At 43.8% G+C, this 18,881-nt stretch overlaps 1 protein-coding gene across 9 annotated transcripts in view; it reads right to left on the bottom strand.

The window, feature by feature from the left end:
* Window positions 1-225: 225 nt before the first annotated feature.
* The window catches only part of AMACR (alpha-methylacyl-CoA racemase), a 67,509-nt gene continuing 48,853 nt past the window's right edge, over window positions 226-18,881 (bottom strand). For 8 of the 9 annotated variants that reach the window (XM_056545548.1, XM_056545587.1, XM_056545578.1 and 5 more), the window contains exons 3-6: window positions 15,257-15,400; window positions 12,764-12,924; window positions 7,232-7,418; window positions 229-782 (exon numbers count right to left, since the gene is read on the bottom strand). In XM_056545548.1, the coding sequence (XP_056401523.1) occupies window positions 373-782; window positions 7,232-7,418; window positions 12,764-12,924; window positions 15,257-15,400 (902 nt within the window). In that variant the 3' untranslated portion in view covers window positions 229-372. Of the gene's footprint in view, window positions 783-7,231; window positions 7,419-12,763; window positions 12,925-15,256; window positions 15,401-18,881 lie in introns of all 9 variants that reach the window. The other variant, XM_056545615.1, reaches the window with a different exon arrangement.

The raw sequence follows: 18,881 nt of genomic DNA on the forward strand, positions 1-18,881 counted from the left end.
TCAGTTTTTTATTTGTTAACAAAATTTGAAATATCCAATAAATTTCGTTCCACTTCATGATTGTGTCTCACTTGTTGTTGATTCTTCACAAAAAATTACAGTTTTTTATCTTTATGTTTGAAGCCTGAAATGTGGCAAAAAGTCGAAAAGTTCTTTCACTAAGCACTGTAATACATTTCAACACAATAACTTGAAACAGCCCCAATTCATAGAAAACCATACAATTAAAAAAATATATACAGATTTTATTTCAATCTCATTTCTTATTTTTGAAAGACAACAATATATATCTTTGAAAATTATTTTTGCAAAAATTAACAGTATTGTGCAAAATGTTAAATTTAAATTACATGTCTTTCCCAGGACAGGAGACTATAGTTGGGATTTCGGGTTACTGCATGCGATCACTCCAGAAGTCTGAAGAGCAGAAATCTCTTTAGCGCTGAAGCCGTATTCTGCCAGCACTTCAAGGGTATGTTCACCGATCAAAGGATCCCTGCTAGGGCAAGGCGCTGCGGGTGTCCTGGAGAGAAGCGGGGCGGGCCGAGGACTCACTTCGCCTTCATCATTACAGAAGAAAGATCCTCGCTCTTTATTGTGTTCATGCGCTGCGACATCGTCAAAGGATAAGACGGGCGTCACGCAGGCATCCATGCCATCGAAAACCTCACACCACTGCTCCTGAGATTTCTCTAAAAACTTTTCGGTAAATTGCTTTTTCATTTCAGGCCAGTCGGAGAAGCTCATCTGATTAGGAAGGTCAGAGGAATCGAGATCAAGTCCTGGGGGGTAGAAGATGTGGATATAGTCATATCAGTTATGGGTATTATATTTACTTCTATAGAAGAGGGCCAAGGAAAACATCCTAAAAAATAAGGCCTGAGACTCCCTGTATCACTACCAAATAAGAAGGTGAAGCATGACCCTATCATGGTCAATCGGATTACAGCGACAAGTTAGGCTCAACACCCCAATGCCCCGCATCGCCAGTCATACGGCACGGAGCCTCTAGGGTGCCCCAGCAGAGATCGTGGGGGTCCCCAACGGCAGGATCCCCGCGATCAGACATCTTGTCCCCTATCCTTTGCATAGTGGATAAGATGTCTAGGGGCTGAGTACCCCTTTAAATCACATGACTCCTAATGAGGTAAATGCAGGGAACAAGTAAAAAAATTACTGGACTCTATTTAAATTAAAAAAAAAAAAAAAAAAAAAAACACTAGAAAAACTGCATCAGAGAGGAGAAAATTAAGAGGCAGTTTTTTTTAGGTTGTCTCTGTTTGTAGCCTAAAGAGTTTGTCCAGTATTAAGAAAACCATGGCTGCCTTTTCCCCTAAACAGCGCTCCTTCTGTCTATAGGCTGTGCCTGGTATTGCAGCCTAAGGAAGAATTTAGATTTTTTTTTTATGCATTTTTTTGAGGAGGGATGGGACCAAAAAGAGCAACTCTGGCATTTCGTATTTTTATAGTTTTTAATTGCTAGGGAACTTGCGATAACTTAAATGGGCACTGTCAAATGCAAAAACTTTTTATATGTTGTACATCTTGGCAAAACATTAACCTTTCTAATAGACTTCATAAGATTTGTTTTTCCCATTTTATAGGAAAACACCCCATACCACCCAGAACATAATCCTGTCTGTCTGCAGCATCATCTTTGACCCAGCTGAAGCTCAGGCAGGGACAAAGTCCAGGAAGTGAGGGCGGGACTAGTGCTCCATTGTGCTCTCTCCCATCCTGTCAGGCTGCAGCAGAGAGGAGGGGGTTACAGAGCAGCCTGCAGTGATTGGATGAAGAGACTCAGCACTTAGGGAGGAGGAGAAGTCATGCAAAGCCAGAAGACACCCCCTCCAGAGCACAGAATGACAAAGGAAATGAGCAACAGACAGAAGGTATTTGTGAGAGAAATAAAGGTGCTAGACACATAAAAATTCAGTACTGAGTAAGGATTCGGTACTGAGTAACATATAAAATATTTTTGTGTGGGATATGAACGGTACACTTTAATTGATTGTATAGTACACTGTAATACTAATGTATCATATTAATGATCATCTATTGTATAAGATACTAAGATGGATGACAAGGTCTATCTGTCATGCACATAGCAATAAAAGCAAAATGCCATGTCCTTTACCATAATCCATGACACCTGCTTGGTTAGGGATATTATAAAGAACCCGTGTAACTTGATTCTGCCCATAAGCTGATGCAGTCTGTTAACCCTTTGCATGGGCACCAGTTCAGAGATTAATTCAAAGGACCTACTCTCCATTTTACTCAACCTCCAAAGCCCATTACCAAAGCCCTAGCCTCTAAAGCTTACAGTACAGTGGTCCCTCAAGTTACAATATTAATCGGTTCCAGGACGACCATTGTATGTTGAAACCATCGTATGTTGAGACCAGAACTCTATGGAAACCTGGTAATTGGTTCTGAAGCCACAAAATGTCATCCAAAAATAGGAAAAAGTGAGGATTAAAGATAACTAAGTAGATAACTAATACAGATAAAGCAAATCCTTACACATAAAAGTAATAACGATCTGCTGGGAGCTGTAAATCACTGTCTATGTCATTGTTTCCCAACCAGAGTGCCTCCAGCTGTTGCAAAACTACAACTCCCAGCATGCCCGGACAGCCTTCGGCTGTCCGGGCATGCTGGGAGTTGTAGTTTTGCAACAGCTGGAGGCACCCTCTTTGGGAAACACTGGTCTATGTAGAGGACAGAAGCTTCTTTAGGGTCCCGTACAGAACACTCAGTGTCCTAAAAAAAGGAAAATGGAGCCGCCCCCACCTGGTGTCCAAAGGAGCAGCTAACCCTGGCAGAGGTAAAGAGTACAGAACACGTAATACCTCCCTGTACTGTAGGGGGCGCTACCAGACACCAGTCAGTGCATGCACTTTAGGATTACACCGGTTTTACCAGTGAAATATCCATTCTGATTGGTCGGTTCTTCCAGTCATTGACACGTTTCGCAGATTCCATAGCATTGTATGTTGTGTCTGGTTTCAAGTTACAATGGTCCAGAAAAGACCATTGTATGTTGAAACTATTGCATGTTGAGGGATCACTGTATATGATATTACCTATAATAATATATTTTATGTGCAGTGAGCGGTGGCAGTGGAGTACCAATATATCACCGTTGCATATAGCTTTAAGTGACTACAAGCATATATACACCAGATGTGGATAGCAATGGTGTTTCTTACTTTCCTTACACTTGCATTCTTCAGCTTCATCTCCCCACTATCCCCACAGTAAACTACAATGCTTCCCACTATCCTACTGAGCATTGTTCTGCCCTCCCCCCAATAAGGATGCCCGATTTTTTCTCATTCCGTCCACTACCGAATGGTCCAGACTCTAAGACGCTCCAACATTTGCCATTGGTGCCTTGGCCGTCCAATCTCCATGTCCTATGTGCTCTCGTGAACTGATGGTGCGGGGATGATTTTGCGCTCATTCACATCTTCCGACATCTCCTTTTAGATTCTAGTTCTGTAGTCTTTGGTGGGCATGTACTGTTATGGGTCCCCCCGCTCATCTGGTGCCATCGGATCCAAAGTATTTTTAACGACTTACTACTGTACAACACAAACTTTGCAAGTCATCAGTTGAATGCATCCTATGATATAAGAAATATCAGACGTGACCTTGTCAGGATAGTACCACTGCTCCATGTGACTGCTGGCAGACAGTAAAATGCCTATGAGTCGACCCCCCCCCCCTCCCCCATCCCCCCACTACACACTCTATCCTTTTATTTCAAGAACATTCTGTCCGACACAATTTACGTCTCATGCAGTTCAGAAGGCGAGCGCTCAGCGTTCAGATCCGAAAGAAGTTTAAAGGCTTCTTAATGCAATGGTTAAGTAGAACAACAAGAGGCTACATAATAATTCTGCCCTCTCGGCGGGAACGCCGCGACAAAGCTATCTCGTATGTAGTGTTGGGTGAAGATAGCGATGAATCAGATGTATTAACTTTACTCTGACTTCAAGTTATTCCATTGACACATAAAGTGGATTTATTGCTGCAAAACAGGGAAATCATTTTGTTGCTCGTGTTCAAACACAATTGGATACCGGGCAGGAAAATGATTGAGACTATAAATGCTAAAAGGAGATTAAACCTGAAAAAATTAGTGATGCCCAGCGGTCACCGCGCTGACATCAAAGGCAGGAAAGCTACGGATGAATATTAATACATTGAAGTTAAGAGAGAATAAACTTCTCTACCCAGGGACTGAACACATTCTCATGGCGGGTCACTTCAGGACAATAAATGATGAAACATCAGCCCTGGTGGCCAGAGGCAGCTCTACCATTAGGAGAGCAAGAGTCCAAGCTGTAGGACAGCACGGCATTCCTGTTCCCCACAGCCGGCAATGCATTCTGCTCAATATTCCTCTGAAAGAATAGACATGTTCATTTTTTTTTTTTGGTGGGTGAAGCCAGCCTAACAATCTAAAGTGAGTGGTGATGTGTACATTGCACGCAACGCCAGTCGCCAGTGCCGTCATTAAGGGGGGGGGGATACTGGAGCTGATCTCAAGTTTTCAGTGCAAACACCTCAGAAAGGCATGCATTCTGAGAGCATCCGATAGGCTCCCCGTTGTGGTCGGCACAATGATATGACCTCGTTGTGCCTGCCCATGGGACCAACTGGAGAGTCTCATAGACTGCAAGCCTAAAATGGGGAAAAAGCAGCATCGTGAAAGCAAGCAAGCTAGGTATTAGTTTTTTTTTTTTGTAAATGTGACTACAACACATGGACTACATGGAGCATTGTAGGAAAAGAGGGGGCATTGTTACTAAGTGGGGGGGGGGGGGAAGAGGGCACTATTACTAAGTGTGGGGACAATAAGGGTACCTATACGACCTAACTATGTGGCATCTGGGGGGGGGGGGGGCTACTAATAGGGTAGGGGGGATTCCCTACCTATTGGGGGCTTTAACCTAATAATGAGGATTCCTCATATACATAATTACCTACTGGGGGCTTCTACCTAATAGGGGGGATAGCATACCCCTGGTAACATCTAGGATTACCTATTTACTGGTGACCCGATCCCCTTACCCTTCCGCCAACAAACTTACCTACTCACTCATATTATGGAGGACACCAAGAGGGTATCATTTGGGGCATGCCCCCTCCAATTGACATGAATGGAGGGGGCATGGCGTGACGTCACGAGCGGGCATGGCCATGACGTCTCGGGGACAGCGCCCGGCACAGAATGCTGGGGGCTGCACCAAGATCGCGGGGGTCCCAGCGGCGGGACCCCGTGATCAGACCTCTTATACCCTATCCAAAGGATAGGGGATAAGATGTCTAAAGCCGGAATAGCCCTTTAAAGTAACCACTTCAGACACGATCTCATCTTCACGTGAGCTGCAGCAAGGGCCCTGTGGCAGGATCATTTCCGGTTGGAATTTTTCATCATGAGGGGGCGGGGCTATAACGTAACAAGCTCCTGGCGCTTTTTTTTTTTAATGTTTACCCCGTTCACGGTAGGGGATCATTAACATTATATTTTAATAGTTTGGACAGTTACACACGCAACAATACCAAATATGTTTATTATTTATCGTTTTTTTTTACGCTTTTGTGTATTAATATGAGGAAAAAGTTGTAATTTTAAACTTTATTGGGGGAGGGGATTTTTCACCTTTTTTTTTTCATTTACTTTACACTTTTTATGTCGCCATTGGGGACTATTTATAGCAATCATTAGATTGCTAATACTAGTCAGGGCTATGCATAGGGCATAGCACTGATCAGTATTATCGGTCATCTTCTGCTCTGGTCTGCTGGAAGGCAGATCAGTGCAGAAGTCCCCGGGAGACGGATGGAGGCAGGTGAGGGGACCTCCGTCCAGCATCTTGGCTGATCTGATCCTTGCGGCAGTGCTGCGGGCAATTAGATCAGCCATTTTAAGTGCCGAACTGCCACAGATGCCGTGATTTGTATTGATCACAGCATCTGAGGGGTTAATGGCAGACATCAGCGCGATCATTGATGTCTGCCATTACCAGAGGGTCAGCGGTTGCTGACAGCCACTGGGACACGCCGGGAATAATGCGAGCGCAGCTCTTACGCTCGCGTCACAGCCACGCCGGAAATGTACGGCACTGTGCGCAAAATGACGCTATGCAGCGCCGTACATTTACAGCGCATGTCCCTAGGAGGTTAAACTGTCTAGTTTAAGATTGCATCATCAATAATGATGAGGATCCTATTACACACAGGGTAAGGCTACATGCACACCACGTTTCCCTACGTTTTGAACCGTATACGGCTCCCCTCCCATAGACTTGCATTGAGGGGGCGTAGCCGTGACGTCAAAAGCGGGCACAGCCGTGACATCACAAGCTTCCGGCGCTGCACCTGACGCTCTAAACAAACACAGAGTGCAGCAGGAAGATCGCGGGGGTTCCCTTTGGATAGGGGATATGATGTCTAGGGGCGGAGTACCCCTTTAAGTGACTCCTGAACGGAGCCCAATTCTGAACCTGGCCTAAGATATTCTTACTCAAGGCTATTTGCTAAGTTGTTTTATTCTAGATGCAGTGAAGCAAAGGAAAGAAACTTTTTTGCACATAATCTTTAAAGAGGTATTCCAGGAAACATTTTTTTTTTATATTTCAACTGGCTCCAGAAAGTTAAACAGATCTGTAAATTACTTTTATTAAAAAATCTTAATCCTTCCAATAATTATCAGCTGCTGAAGTTGAGTTATTCTTTTCTGTCTGGCAACAGTGCTCTCTGCTGACACCTCTGCTTGCCTCGGGAACTGCACAGAGTAGAAGAGGTTTGCTATGGGGATTTGGTTCTACTCTGGACAGTTCCCGAGACAGGTGTCATCAGAGAGCACTTAGACAGAAAAGAACTCAACTTTAGCAGCTCATAAGTACTATTAAGTACGATTAAGATTTTTTAATAGAAGTCATTTACAAATCTGTTTAACTTTCTGGAGCCAGTTGATATATATGAAAAAGTTTTTTTCCTGGAATACCCCTTTAAAGCTACACTGATAATCTTTAAGTGCTATACCATGCTACACCACTAGGGATTAGCATACAACCTTTTCAATCATGTATATTATCAAAAATATAATGCTCCCAGCGTATTCTGAAAAATGTCAATGTAGAAGATGAATGATGGATTATGTTACATAAAAGTTACATACTGAATATCAGACTCACGGGTTGTAATAACTTACCCTTCAAGAGTTCTTTATAGAACTGAGGCTCGATAGCCCCCACAGCCATGTATTTTCCATCTGCAGTCATGTATGTGCTATAGAACGGCGCTCCACCATCCAGCAGGTTCTCCCCTCGAGGTCTGCTCCACAATCCTAAGCTCTGCGACTTCCATACAAAGGACCCAAGGTACGCAGCACCTTCCACCTGAACAATAAGTGATATACTGTGTATAATGGCAAGTCCGAACATACTTAACCATTTTATTTTATTTAAATTGGCACTATCAGATATAAAAACTTTTTAGATATTGTACATCTTGGCAAAACAATATAGGTTTTTTTTAAATATACTTCTTTAAAAAAAAAAAAACTCACATTTTATTAAAGAAAACTGCCTTTTAAAAAATCCCACCACTAGGGGTCCCTATACCTTCTGGGACACTGATCCACAGCAGCATGAGCGTGTCCAAGGGTCATGGACATGAGATGGCTGATTGACACGGCTGCAGGAGGAGCAAAGCCTGCAGCAACACTGCTGTAACACAGAGTTTTACCAATCCTGTGCCTCCAGCTGTTGCAAAACTATAACTCCAAGCATGCCTTGCCAGTCAAAGGATGTCTGGGCATGCTGAGAGTTGTAGTTTTGCAAAAGCTGTAGGCACATAGCTGAAGGCAACACTGCTGCTGCTGCTGCAAAAAAAGTGTTATCCCAACAGTGTACCTCGTACTATTCCAAAACTACAAGTCCCAGCATTACAGGACTGCCTAAGGATGACACACATGAATGACATAGGAAGATGTAAGTTATACACTCACCATATTGTCTTTGGTGGTAGAGTACAGGCAATCTCCAATAATCATTGTGTGTGTCTGTCTGTGTGTGCACAGCATAAAACCAGAGAGGAAAAGGTTACAGAGCAGGGCTGCCAGGCTCCTCCAAGAGCAGAGAGTCAGCAGAGTGAGAGAGGGGGAGGAGTCATCACAGGGCAGGCAAGAGAAGGACACGCCCCCTCCCTTTGTGAAAATGGATACTGAGCAGTTGTAATATACAATTTTTTTTGTGAAATATGGGTGATAGAGACATAAACATGTCCATGACCAGGATTAGGTACTGAGTAACATAGAACAGGTATTTTTTTGTGGGATCTGGTACACTTTATAGCATTATACTTGTATTGCCCCATCAGATTCACTTCTGAAGCAAGAGATGAACAGGTTTGGATTTTTACCTATCTGATCATGTGCTGATTCAATGATAAGCGTCAACAAGTCAGTCTGGTAGCCGCTTATCTGATGTCAGACAACATACCCTTTTTGCATTATAATAGGTTAAAGGGGTTATCCTGTGTAAAATATGTTATCCCTTTGGGGATAAGTAGCTGATCACGTGGGGTACGACCGCTGGGACCCCACGCAATCTCCTGAAAAGGACTGAGCTCTTAAGTGCGTGATGTAGATGGCATGCGCTCCATTCATTTGTATGGGAGCGCTGGAGATACAGAGATCAGCTACTTATCCCCTTACCTGTGGATTCACTGGACATCCCCTTTAAAGGGGTACTCCGATGAAAAACTTTTTATTTTTTTATTTTTTTTAATCAACTGTTGCCAGAAAGTTATACAGATTTGTAAATTACTTCTATAAAAAAAAAAATAATCTTAATCCTTCCTGTACTTATTTGCTGCTGAATACTACAGCGGAAATTCTTTTCTTTTTGAAACATAGAGCTGTCTGCTGACATCTCTGATCATTTTAGGAACTGTCCAGAGCAGCATATGTTTGCAATGGGGATTTTTTCCTACTCTGGACAGTTACTAAAATGGACAGAGATGTCAGCAGAGAGCACTGTGCTCATGATGTCAGCAGACAGCTCTGTGTTTCAAACGGAAAATAATTTCCACTGTAGTATTCAGCAGCTAATAAGTACAGGAAGGATTAAGATTTTTTTAATAGACGTAATTTACAAATATGTTTAACTTTCTGGCACCAGTTGATTTAAAAAAAAAAAAAAAAGGTTTTCACCAGAGTACCCCTTTAATGATAACAATATACACAGCTTATACAGAATGTATCTGATGAGATGTGGCTCGGAATTAGCAAACAAAAAGGCTCTGTAAAACACCCCATTATTTCCTTACAAGGCAGAAGGGGTTTGCTCCTACTCTGGACAGTTCCTGACACGGACAGAGGTGGCAGCAGAGAGCACTGTGGTCAGTCTGGAAAGAACTACACAACTTCCCTTGGAGCATACAGCAGCTGAAAAGTACTGGAAGGATTAAGATTTTTATATAGAAGTAATTTACAAATCGGTTTAACTTTTTGACGCCAACTGATTTAAAAAAATAAAAATCTCTGGTGTGCCCCTCTAACTTAGCCCTACTCAAACAGGTGCAGGGCAGTATGGTTTGTTATTTTTAGCAACTTAAAGGGGTTCTCCACCATAAGGTGATTTTAGTACTTACCTGCCAGCCAGTAATGGACATGCTTAGGAAGGATCTGCGCTTGTATTGGAGCTAAACAGCTATGTTCTAAGTCCACCATAATGCTGTGGCTATCTTTTTGTGAACTGGCTATTTCCTGTTGGAGTTTCCTCTCTCCAACTACAAGTCCCATGATTCCTTGTTTGTAAGTGTGAGGTCATTTTAGGAGATAAGATGTCCAGGGGCGGAGTACCCATGAAAGCTGTGTTTTTTATTGCATTCCCCATAAGGTGCAACGTTGCACCTTATGGGGAATGCAATAAAAAACACAGCTGAAACACTACTTCGGGCCTCCATCTACACTTTTGCGTTTGGTTCTGGACTGGCAATCCGGATGGTCACTTGAATGGTGGACAGACTCCAGTGCTGTCTGTCCAGATATATAGCAAATAGTACTAGATGATGTTTGCACTGATATGACTGGATATTATTGTACATATGTAGCAGAGATGAACACTATATGTAGTTTTACCTACAGTCCCATGTAAAAACCAAACGCAAAATACATTATTAACAAGAAACGTGTACCAAAGGGACCTCCGGACAAACACAGCTCTGCTACGCCTGATTTATTTAGCCTGGAGATTCTGTAATTAATAATCAATTCTGTAACTGCATAACAAAGCACTGGCTCTGCTTTATGCAAACATACCCCCCCCCCCCCTCCCCAGGATCTGAACTTTACCTTAATCCTCTACAATAACGGGGGACGTCTCAGAGGATAAAAGCGAGCGTGGTCTGTTGGGGGAATCCAGAGGAAAAAACATGGGGATCTAATGTATTAACTGTTTAATGTGTCCTGACAGCAAGCATGACAAACACCATTAAATATGCTACTGACTATGATAGGGATCGTAGTCCTCGGAGACGCCGCTTATGCTGGGATCGGCTGCTGGTATTGATTTTAAGTCATTCTCTCAGTCCTGTCTGGGATCATTGCTGTCTGGTTATACAAGGACTAAAATAATAATAATAATAAATCTGTACTGCAATATAGTTGGCAAATCAGGATGCAAAAAATGCAGCTGTATATGCGATGTTCTGTTTATTTAAGTTTGTAGCAGAGCTGAATGTGTCATTTTCCATCCCAACACTACATCTGCTACTGTACATCAAGATACTGTATGTGTTTTATATTCCACTGGCTAGATTTTGGGTCCTCTCTTAGGAAATGATGCTGCACAATGGCGGGTTGTATTTCATAGTGACTACAGATGTAGTAGAGCTGAATGTGTGCATTGCGGTACTTCAGTGAGGTTTCTTGATTTATATACTTTAAGAAAGATTCCAGTTAGGCTGCATTCACACTACATTGTTTTCATTGGGATTCTGTGCAGACAGCATCACCGCCGATGCCGTGCCATCCTAGTGCTGCCGTGCCGTCCTAGTGGTGGCACCCGCTGAAGACTGAATCTCCACCCGGAATATGTCCAGGCGGAGATTCTGTAGTGTGAACGTACCCTAAAGATAATGCAGGATGTGCAGTTTTATTTAGAACAACTGATGACTATGGTAGCAAAATGACAAAATCACCTTTGCCATGTTCTGGAGCACTTAAAGGGGTACTCCAATCCAAAAGATAGTGGATAAGATTTCTGATTGTGGGGGGGGGTTCTGGCCGTTGAGACCCCTGAGATCTCTGGGCAGGCACCCCGGCGTTCTGTGGTTGTTCATCACGCCCCCTTCCCATAGACATGAATGTATGGGTGTGGTGTGACATCATGACAACGGCCGCCCGAACCCAGCGTTCTGAGCATGAATGTTCAGAACGCCTGGGTGCCAGCCCGGAGATCGCAGGGGGTCCCAGTGGCCGGACTCTTGAGATCAGCTATTTATTCCCTATACTTTGGATAGGGAATAAGATGTCCAGGGAAGTACCCGTTCAAGGGCTCATTCACATGGGCGGATTACCTGTGAAATTTCGGCAGCGTATCTGCAGCAGAAAATCGGCAGCGGATTTTTCTACCATTGACTTCAATGAGTGATGTAAAATCTGCAAATCGGTTTCTATTGCGGATTTTCTGCTGCAGATCCACCACTGAAGTAACGCTGTATGGTGCCTTTACATGTGCCTGCTCGGAACTGCAATACGCCGCTACGAGCAGACACACTGAAGCGATGTGCAAGTCGCCGTGCATGCGCGGTATATTTGCACATATTGCGGCCGCTCCCCCTGCTCTATGAGCTAGGCCAAGAGCTGCCGCGATACGCTAGTATGCTGCGCATGCGCTCGGGAACTCGCACATCGTAGTGTGTCTGCTCGTTGCGGCAGATTGCCACTCTGAGCAGGCACAAGTAAAGGCAGCATACAGCAGTCCTTCAGCTGTGGATCCGCAGCGTAAAATACGCTAAGGATCCGCTCGTGTGAACGTACCCAAAGGTAGCAAAACCCGCAGCGGATTTTCCGCAGCAGATACGGTGCGGAAATTCCGCAGGTAATCCGCCCGTGTGAACGTACTTTAAAGGTATTTCTGTAGGGTATTTTGGACACTCTGGAATGCATTTTTGGATGAAAGTTAATCTGCATCCTACACTTCTAAGTGATTCTCTCAGAATAAGGCTATGTTCAGACTGATGACTCTACAGCTGGAGATTCCGAGAACAGACGTCATTGACTGAATCAGTCGGCGCTAGGACCCTGCGGACATTGGCGTCCCCACAGAAGTGAAAGCTACGCCGCTGAATTTTCTTAGTGTTCACTGTGCAGCAGAATGCCATGGAAAGTAATGGGACACTGCTGCAGTGGAAATATCCTCAGTGTGAACCTAGCCTAAGGGATATGTCACTTTTTCAAAATGAAAACTTAAAAAAATAAAAAAATAAAAAAATATAGGTACCGCAATTCAGTGTGAACTGCAGCATGTTTTTCTATTGAAAACAATGGACATGCATTGCGCACATTGGTTGGCACATAATATTTACCAAAAAATGCAGGGAAAAAATACTCTATGGGATATTGCCTTAGAATGCTTTGGGATGTTGGGGGGGGGGGGGGTAGTAGGGGTGTTGGTGGCTTTGCTGTGGCTCCCCATAATTTTTACTTTTACCCCCAGGGGTGAGGTATACCTACCATACTTGAATCGATGACCTGCCCTTTCCCCGATCTTGTACGCTCAAAAAGAGACATGGCAATCCCCAAGGCACAGATGTAGCTTCCGCCGGCAAAGTCCGCAAGGAGGTTCAGCGGGAAAGTTGGGTTCTCATGCTTTCTTCCAAGTCTTGAAAGCAAACCTAGAAATGAGCAAGAACGTCCATTTACAGCATCTTCTCCATTTCCCTATTCTTTAACTAAAACAGTGTTTCCCAACCGGAGTGCCTCCAGCTGTTGCAAAACTAAAACTCTCAGCATGCCCGGACAGCCAAAGGCTGTCCGGGCATGCTGGGAGTTGTAGTTTTGCAACAGCTGGAGACCTACTGGTTAGGAAACACTGAGCTAGAGGATAGTCTTCATATGTATGTTTGCATATTGTATATATGGTCTGATCTGCAGGTGTGATGGAAAATCTAGGACTGGGTCCGGGCATGCTGGGAATTGTAGTTTCTCTGTACTAAAACGGTTGATTCTGGGTAAGCAGGGAGATAACCAAAATGTCAGCTATTACTCTGGCACACAGCTTTTCCAGACTCCGAAATAGCTTATTCACGAAAGGTACAATACGCCCCCCACTCCCCACAGCTTCCCTGCAAAACAAGACGATCTCTCTGCAGGGGTCTTAGAAAGCTGGGTGAGTCCTTTAATCTTATTTTATTTCTTTTTCCCGGCTGAGCATGAAATACAGCGTTCCAGAGTGATAAGCATTAATTTATTATGTACTCCATTAGTATGTATAATATATGCAACCGTAACAATCCTCTCCATTAATGTCATATTGTATATTCAGAAACATTGTGTCCTTCACATGACCTTCATCTAATTTTCATCAAAATGCATATTGTATGTTCAATAGTAAATGGAAGCCCAGAAAGGGTTAATGATTTCTAGCAGTCAGCTGAGAAGTGGAGACAATATCCAGTCTAGACAATGCTCTGTGAGCTAAACATCCTGGACTCCAGACTGATACATTGTACATAGCTAGTCCTGCTCTCAGCTGAGAAGTGGAGACAATTGTATCCAGTCTAGACAATGCTCTGTGAGCTAAACATCCTGGACTCCAGACTGATACATTGTACATAGCTAGTCCTGCTCTCAGCTGAGAAGTGGAGACAATTGTATCCAGTCTAGACAATGCTCTGTGAGCTAAACAGCCTGGACTCCAGACTGATACATTGTACATAGCTAGTCCTGCTCTCAGCTGAGAAGTGAAGACAATTGTATCCAGTCTAGACAATGCTCTGTGAGCTAAACAGCCTGGACCCCAGACTGATACATTGTACATAGCTAGTCCTGCTCTCAGCTGAGAAGTGGAGACAATTGTATCCAGTCTAGACAATGCTCTGTGAGCTAAAAATCCTGGACTCCAGATTGATACATTGTACATAGCTAGTCCTGCTCTCAGCTGAGAAGTGGAGACAATTATATCCAGTCTAGACAATGCTCTGTGAGCTAAACAGCCTGGACACCAGACTGATACATTGTACATAGCTAGTCCTGCTCTCAGCTGAGAAGAGTATATATCATTGTATCCAGTCTAGACAATGCTCTGTGAGCTAAACATCCTGGACTCCAGACTGATACATTGTACATAGCTAGTCCTGCTCTCAGCTGAGAAGTGAAGACAATTGTATCCAGTCTAGACAATGCTCTGTGAGCTAAACAGCCTGGACTCCAGACTGATACATTGTACATAGCTAGTCCTGCTCTCAGCTGAGAAGTGGAGACAATTGTATCCAGTCTAGACAATGCTCTGTGAGCTAAACAGCCTGGACTCCAGACTGATACATTGTACATAGCTAGTCCTGCTCTCAGCTGAGAAGTGGAGACCATTGTATCCAGTCTAGACAATGCTCTGTGAGCTAAACATCCTGGACTCCAGACTGATACATTGTACATAGCTAGTCCTGCTCTCAGCTGAGAAGTGGAGACAATATCCAGTCTAGACAATGCTCTGTGAGCTAAACATCCTGGACTCCAGACTGATACATTGTACATAGCTAGTCCTACTCTCAGCTGAGAAGTGGAGACCATTGTATCCAGTCTAGACAATGCTCTGTGAGCTAAACATCCTGGACTCCAGACTGATACATTGTATATAGCTAGTCCTGCTCTCAGCTGAGAAGTGGAGACAATTGTATCCAGTCTAGACAATGCTCTGTGAGCTAAACAGCCTGGACTCCAGACTGATACATTGTACATAGCTAGTCCTGCTCTCAGCTGAGAAGTGGAGACAATTGTATCCAGTCTAGACAATGCTCTGTGAGCTAAACAGCCTGGACTCCAGACTGATACATTGTACATAGCTAGTCCTGCTCTCAGCTGAGAAGAGTATATATAATTGTATCCAGACTAGACAATGCTCTGAACTCACTGTTACAGTATGGTTTCTACATTGTAGCAGTCTATGACTACCCAAGGTCCCTTTAATAGTCCCTAGGACCTATGTGTATGAGTATGTTTTATTCTTACCTGACATGGAGACATAGTTAATATCATGACCTGCTGACTTTGCATATTTCCCAGACTGCCCGAATCCAGTCAGCCGTGCGTATATGAGTCGGGGGTTTTCTTTTAGGATAACATCAGGACCCAGGCCCAGACCCTCCATCACACCTGCAGATCAGACCATATATACATTATATATACATACATATGATGTCAATCCTCTAGCTCAGTGTTTCCTAACCAGTATGCCTCCAGCTGTTGCAAAACTACAACTCCCAGCAGGCCCGGACAGCCAACGGCTGTCCGGGCATGCTGAGAGTTGTAGTTTTGCAACAGCTGGAGGCACCCTTGTTGGGAAACACTGTTCTAGCTGACAGGGACCTCATTAGTGTAAAATGCAATATACAAGAACAGTACAGTATATATATTTTTAAAGGGTATGTAGACCCTACTATGAAAATCTATGCCTCACATGGTAACAGACTACAAACCAACCCTGTGTAGTCAGATCCTGCAGTCTTTTTCCTTCTCTTTAGCTCACAGAGCATTGTCTAGACAGGATACAATTGTCTCCACTTCTCAGCTGAGAGCAGGACTAGCTATGTACAATGTATCAGTCTGGAGTCCAGGATGTTTAGCTCACAGAGCATTGTCTAGACTGGATATTGTCTCCACTTCTCAGCTGAGAGCAGGACTAGCTATGTACAATGTATCAGTCTGGGGTCCAGGATGTTTAGCTCACAGAGCATTGTCTAGACTGGATACAAGTGTCTCCACTTCTCAGCTGAGAGCAGGACTAGCTATGTACAATGTATCAGTCTGGAGTCCAGGATGTTTAGCTCACAGAGCATTGTCTAGACTGGATACAATTGTCTCCATTTCTCAGCTGAGAGCAGGACTAGCTATGTACAATGTATCAGTCTGGAGTCCAGGATGTTTAGCTCACAGAGCATTGTCTAGACTGGATATTGTCTCCACTTCTCAGCTGAGAGCAGGACTAGCTATGTACAATGTATCAGTCTGGGGTCCAGGATGTTTAGCTCACAGAGCATTGTCTAGACTGGATACAAGTGTCTCCACTTCTCAGCTGAGAGCAGGACTAGCTATGTACAATGTATCAGTCTGGAGTCCAGGATGTTTAGCTCACAGAGCATTGTCTAGACTGGATACAATTGTCTCCATTTCTCAGCTGAGAGCAGGACTAGCTATGTACAATGTATCAGTCTGGAGTCCAGGCTGTTTAGCTCACAGAGCATTGTCTAGACTGGATACAATTGTCTCCACTTCTCAGCTGAGAGCAGGACTAGCTATGTACAATGTATCAGTCTAGAGTCCAGGATGTTTAGCTCACAGAGCATTGTCTAGACTGGATACAATTGTCTCCACTTCTCAGCTGAGAGCAGGACTAGCTATGTACAATGTATCAGTCTGGAGTCCAGGCTGTTTAGCTCACAGAGCATTGTCTAGACTGGATACAATTGTCTCCACTTCTCAGCTGAGAGCAGGACTAGCTATGAACCATGTATCAGTCTGGAATCAAGGCTGTTTAGCTCACAGAGCACTGTCTAGACTGGATACAATTGTCTCCACTTCTCAGCTGAGAGCAGGACTAGCCATGTACAATGTATCAGTCTGGAGTCCAGGATGTTTAGCTCACAGAGCATTGTCTAGACTGGATACAATTGTCTCCACTTCTCAGCTGAGAGCAGGACTAGCTATGTACAATGTATCAGTCTGGAGTCCAGGATGTTTAGCTCACAGAGCATTGTCTAGACTGGATACAATTGTCTCCACTTCTCAGCTGAGAGCAGGACTAGCTATGTACAATGTATCAGTCTGGAGTCCAGGATGTTTAGCTCACAGAGCATTGTCTAGACTGGATACAATTGTCTCCACTTCTCAGCTGAGAGCAGAACTAGCTATGTACAATGTATCAGTCTGGGGTCCAGGCTGTTTAGCTCACAGAGCATTGTCTAGACTGGATACAATTGTCTCCACTTCTCAGCTGAGAGCAGGACTAGCTATGTACAATGTATCAGTCTGGAGTCCAGGCTGTTTAGCTCACAGAGCATTGTCTAGACTGGATACAATTGTCTCCACTTCTCAGCTGAGAGCAGGACTAGCTATGTACAATGTATCAGTCTGGGGTCCAGGATGTTTAGCTCACAGAGCATTGTCTAGACTGGATACAATTGTCTCCACTTCTCAGCTGAGAGCAGGACTAGCTATGTACAATGTATCAGTCTGGAGTCCAGGATGTTTAGCTCACAGAGCATTGTCTAGACTGGATACAATTGTCTCCATTTCTCAGCTGAGAGCAGGACTAGCTATGTACAATGTATCAGTCTGGAGTCCAGGATGTTTAGCTCACAGAGCATTGTCTAGACTGGATACAATTGTCTCCACTTCTCAGCTGAGAGCCGGACTAGCTATGTACAGTGTATCAGTCTGGAGTCCAGGCTGTTTAGCTCACAGAGCATTGTGTAGACTGGATACAATTGTCTCCACTTCTCAGCTGAGAGCAGGACTAGCTATGAACCATGTATCAGTCTGGAATCAAGGCTGTTTAGCTCACAGAGCACTGTCTAGACTGGATACAATTGTCTCCACTTCTCAGCTGAGAGCAGGACTAGCCATGTACAATGTATCAGTCTGGAGTCCAGGATGTTTAGCTCACAGAGCATTGTCTAGACTGGATACAATTGTCTCCACTTCTCAGCTGAGAGCAGGACTAGCTATGTACAATGTATCAGTCTGGAGTCCAGGATGTTTAGCTCACAGAGCATTGTCTAGACTGGATACAATTGTCTCGACTTCTCAGCTGAGAGCAGGACTAGCTATGTACAATGTATCAGTCTGGAGTCCAGGATGTTTAGCTCACAGAGCATTGTCTAGACTGGATACAATTGTCTCCACTTCTCAGCTGAGAGCAGAACTAGCTATGTACAATGTATCAGTCTGGGGTCCAGGCTGTTTAGCTCACAGAGCATTGTCTAGACTGGATACAATTGTCTCCACTTCTCAGCTGAGAGCAGGACTAGCTATGTACAATGTATCAGTCTGGAGTCCAGGATGTTTAGCTCACAGAGCATTGTCTAGACTGGATACAATTGTCTCCACTTCTCAGCTGAGAGCAGGACTAGCTATGTACAATGTATCAGTCTGGAGTTCAGGATGTTTAGCTCACAGAGCATTGTCTAGACTGTGTACAGGTTCTGTTAAGAGTTCCCATTCACAGGCAGCTAACATATCTGGAAAATGATGAGAATATGAAATGCACAACCTATTAGGAAATCTGGAACTTTTGATTTATAAATTGGGTATTATTTCTATAAAACTGAAAGTTAGGGGACTCTCCATTTGTTCTGCTGAAAGGACCAGATCTAATATATGGGGTAGAGTTTGCTTCCTCTACAGTATCACCACAGGAGACATTAAAGGGGTACTTTGGTGGAAAACAAATGTTTTCAAATCAACTGGTGCCAGAAAGTTAAACAGATTTGTAATTTACTTCTATGTAAAAATCTTCATCCTTCCAGTACTTATCAGCTGCTGTATGCTCCACAGGAAACTGTGTAGTTCTTTTTCAGTCTGACCACAGTGCTCTCTTCTGACACTTCTGTCTATGTCAGGAACTGTCCAGACCAGA

The sequence above is a fragment of the Hyla sarda genome, chromosome 1 (genome assembly GCF_029499605.1).
Source record: "Hyla sarda isolate aHylSar1 chromosome 1, aHylSar1.hap1, whole genome shotgun sequence".
NCBI lineage: Eukaryota > Metazoa > Chordata > Amphibia > Anura > Hylidae > Hyla > Hyla sarda.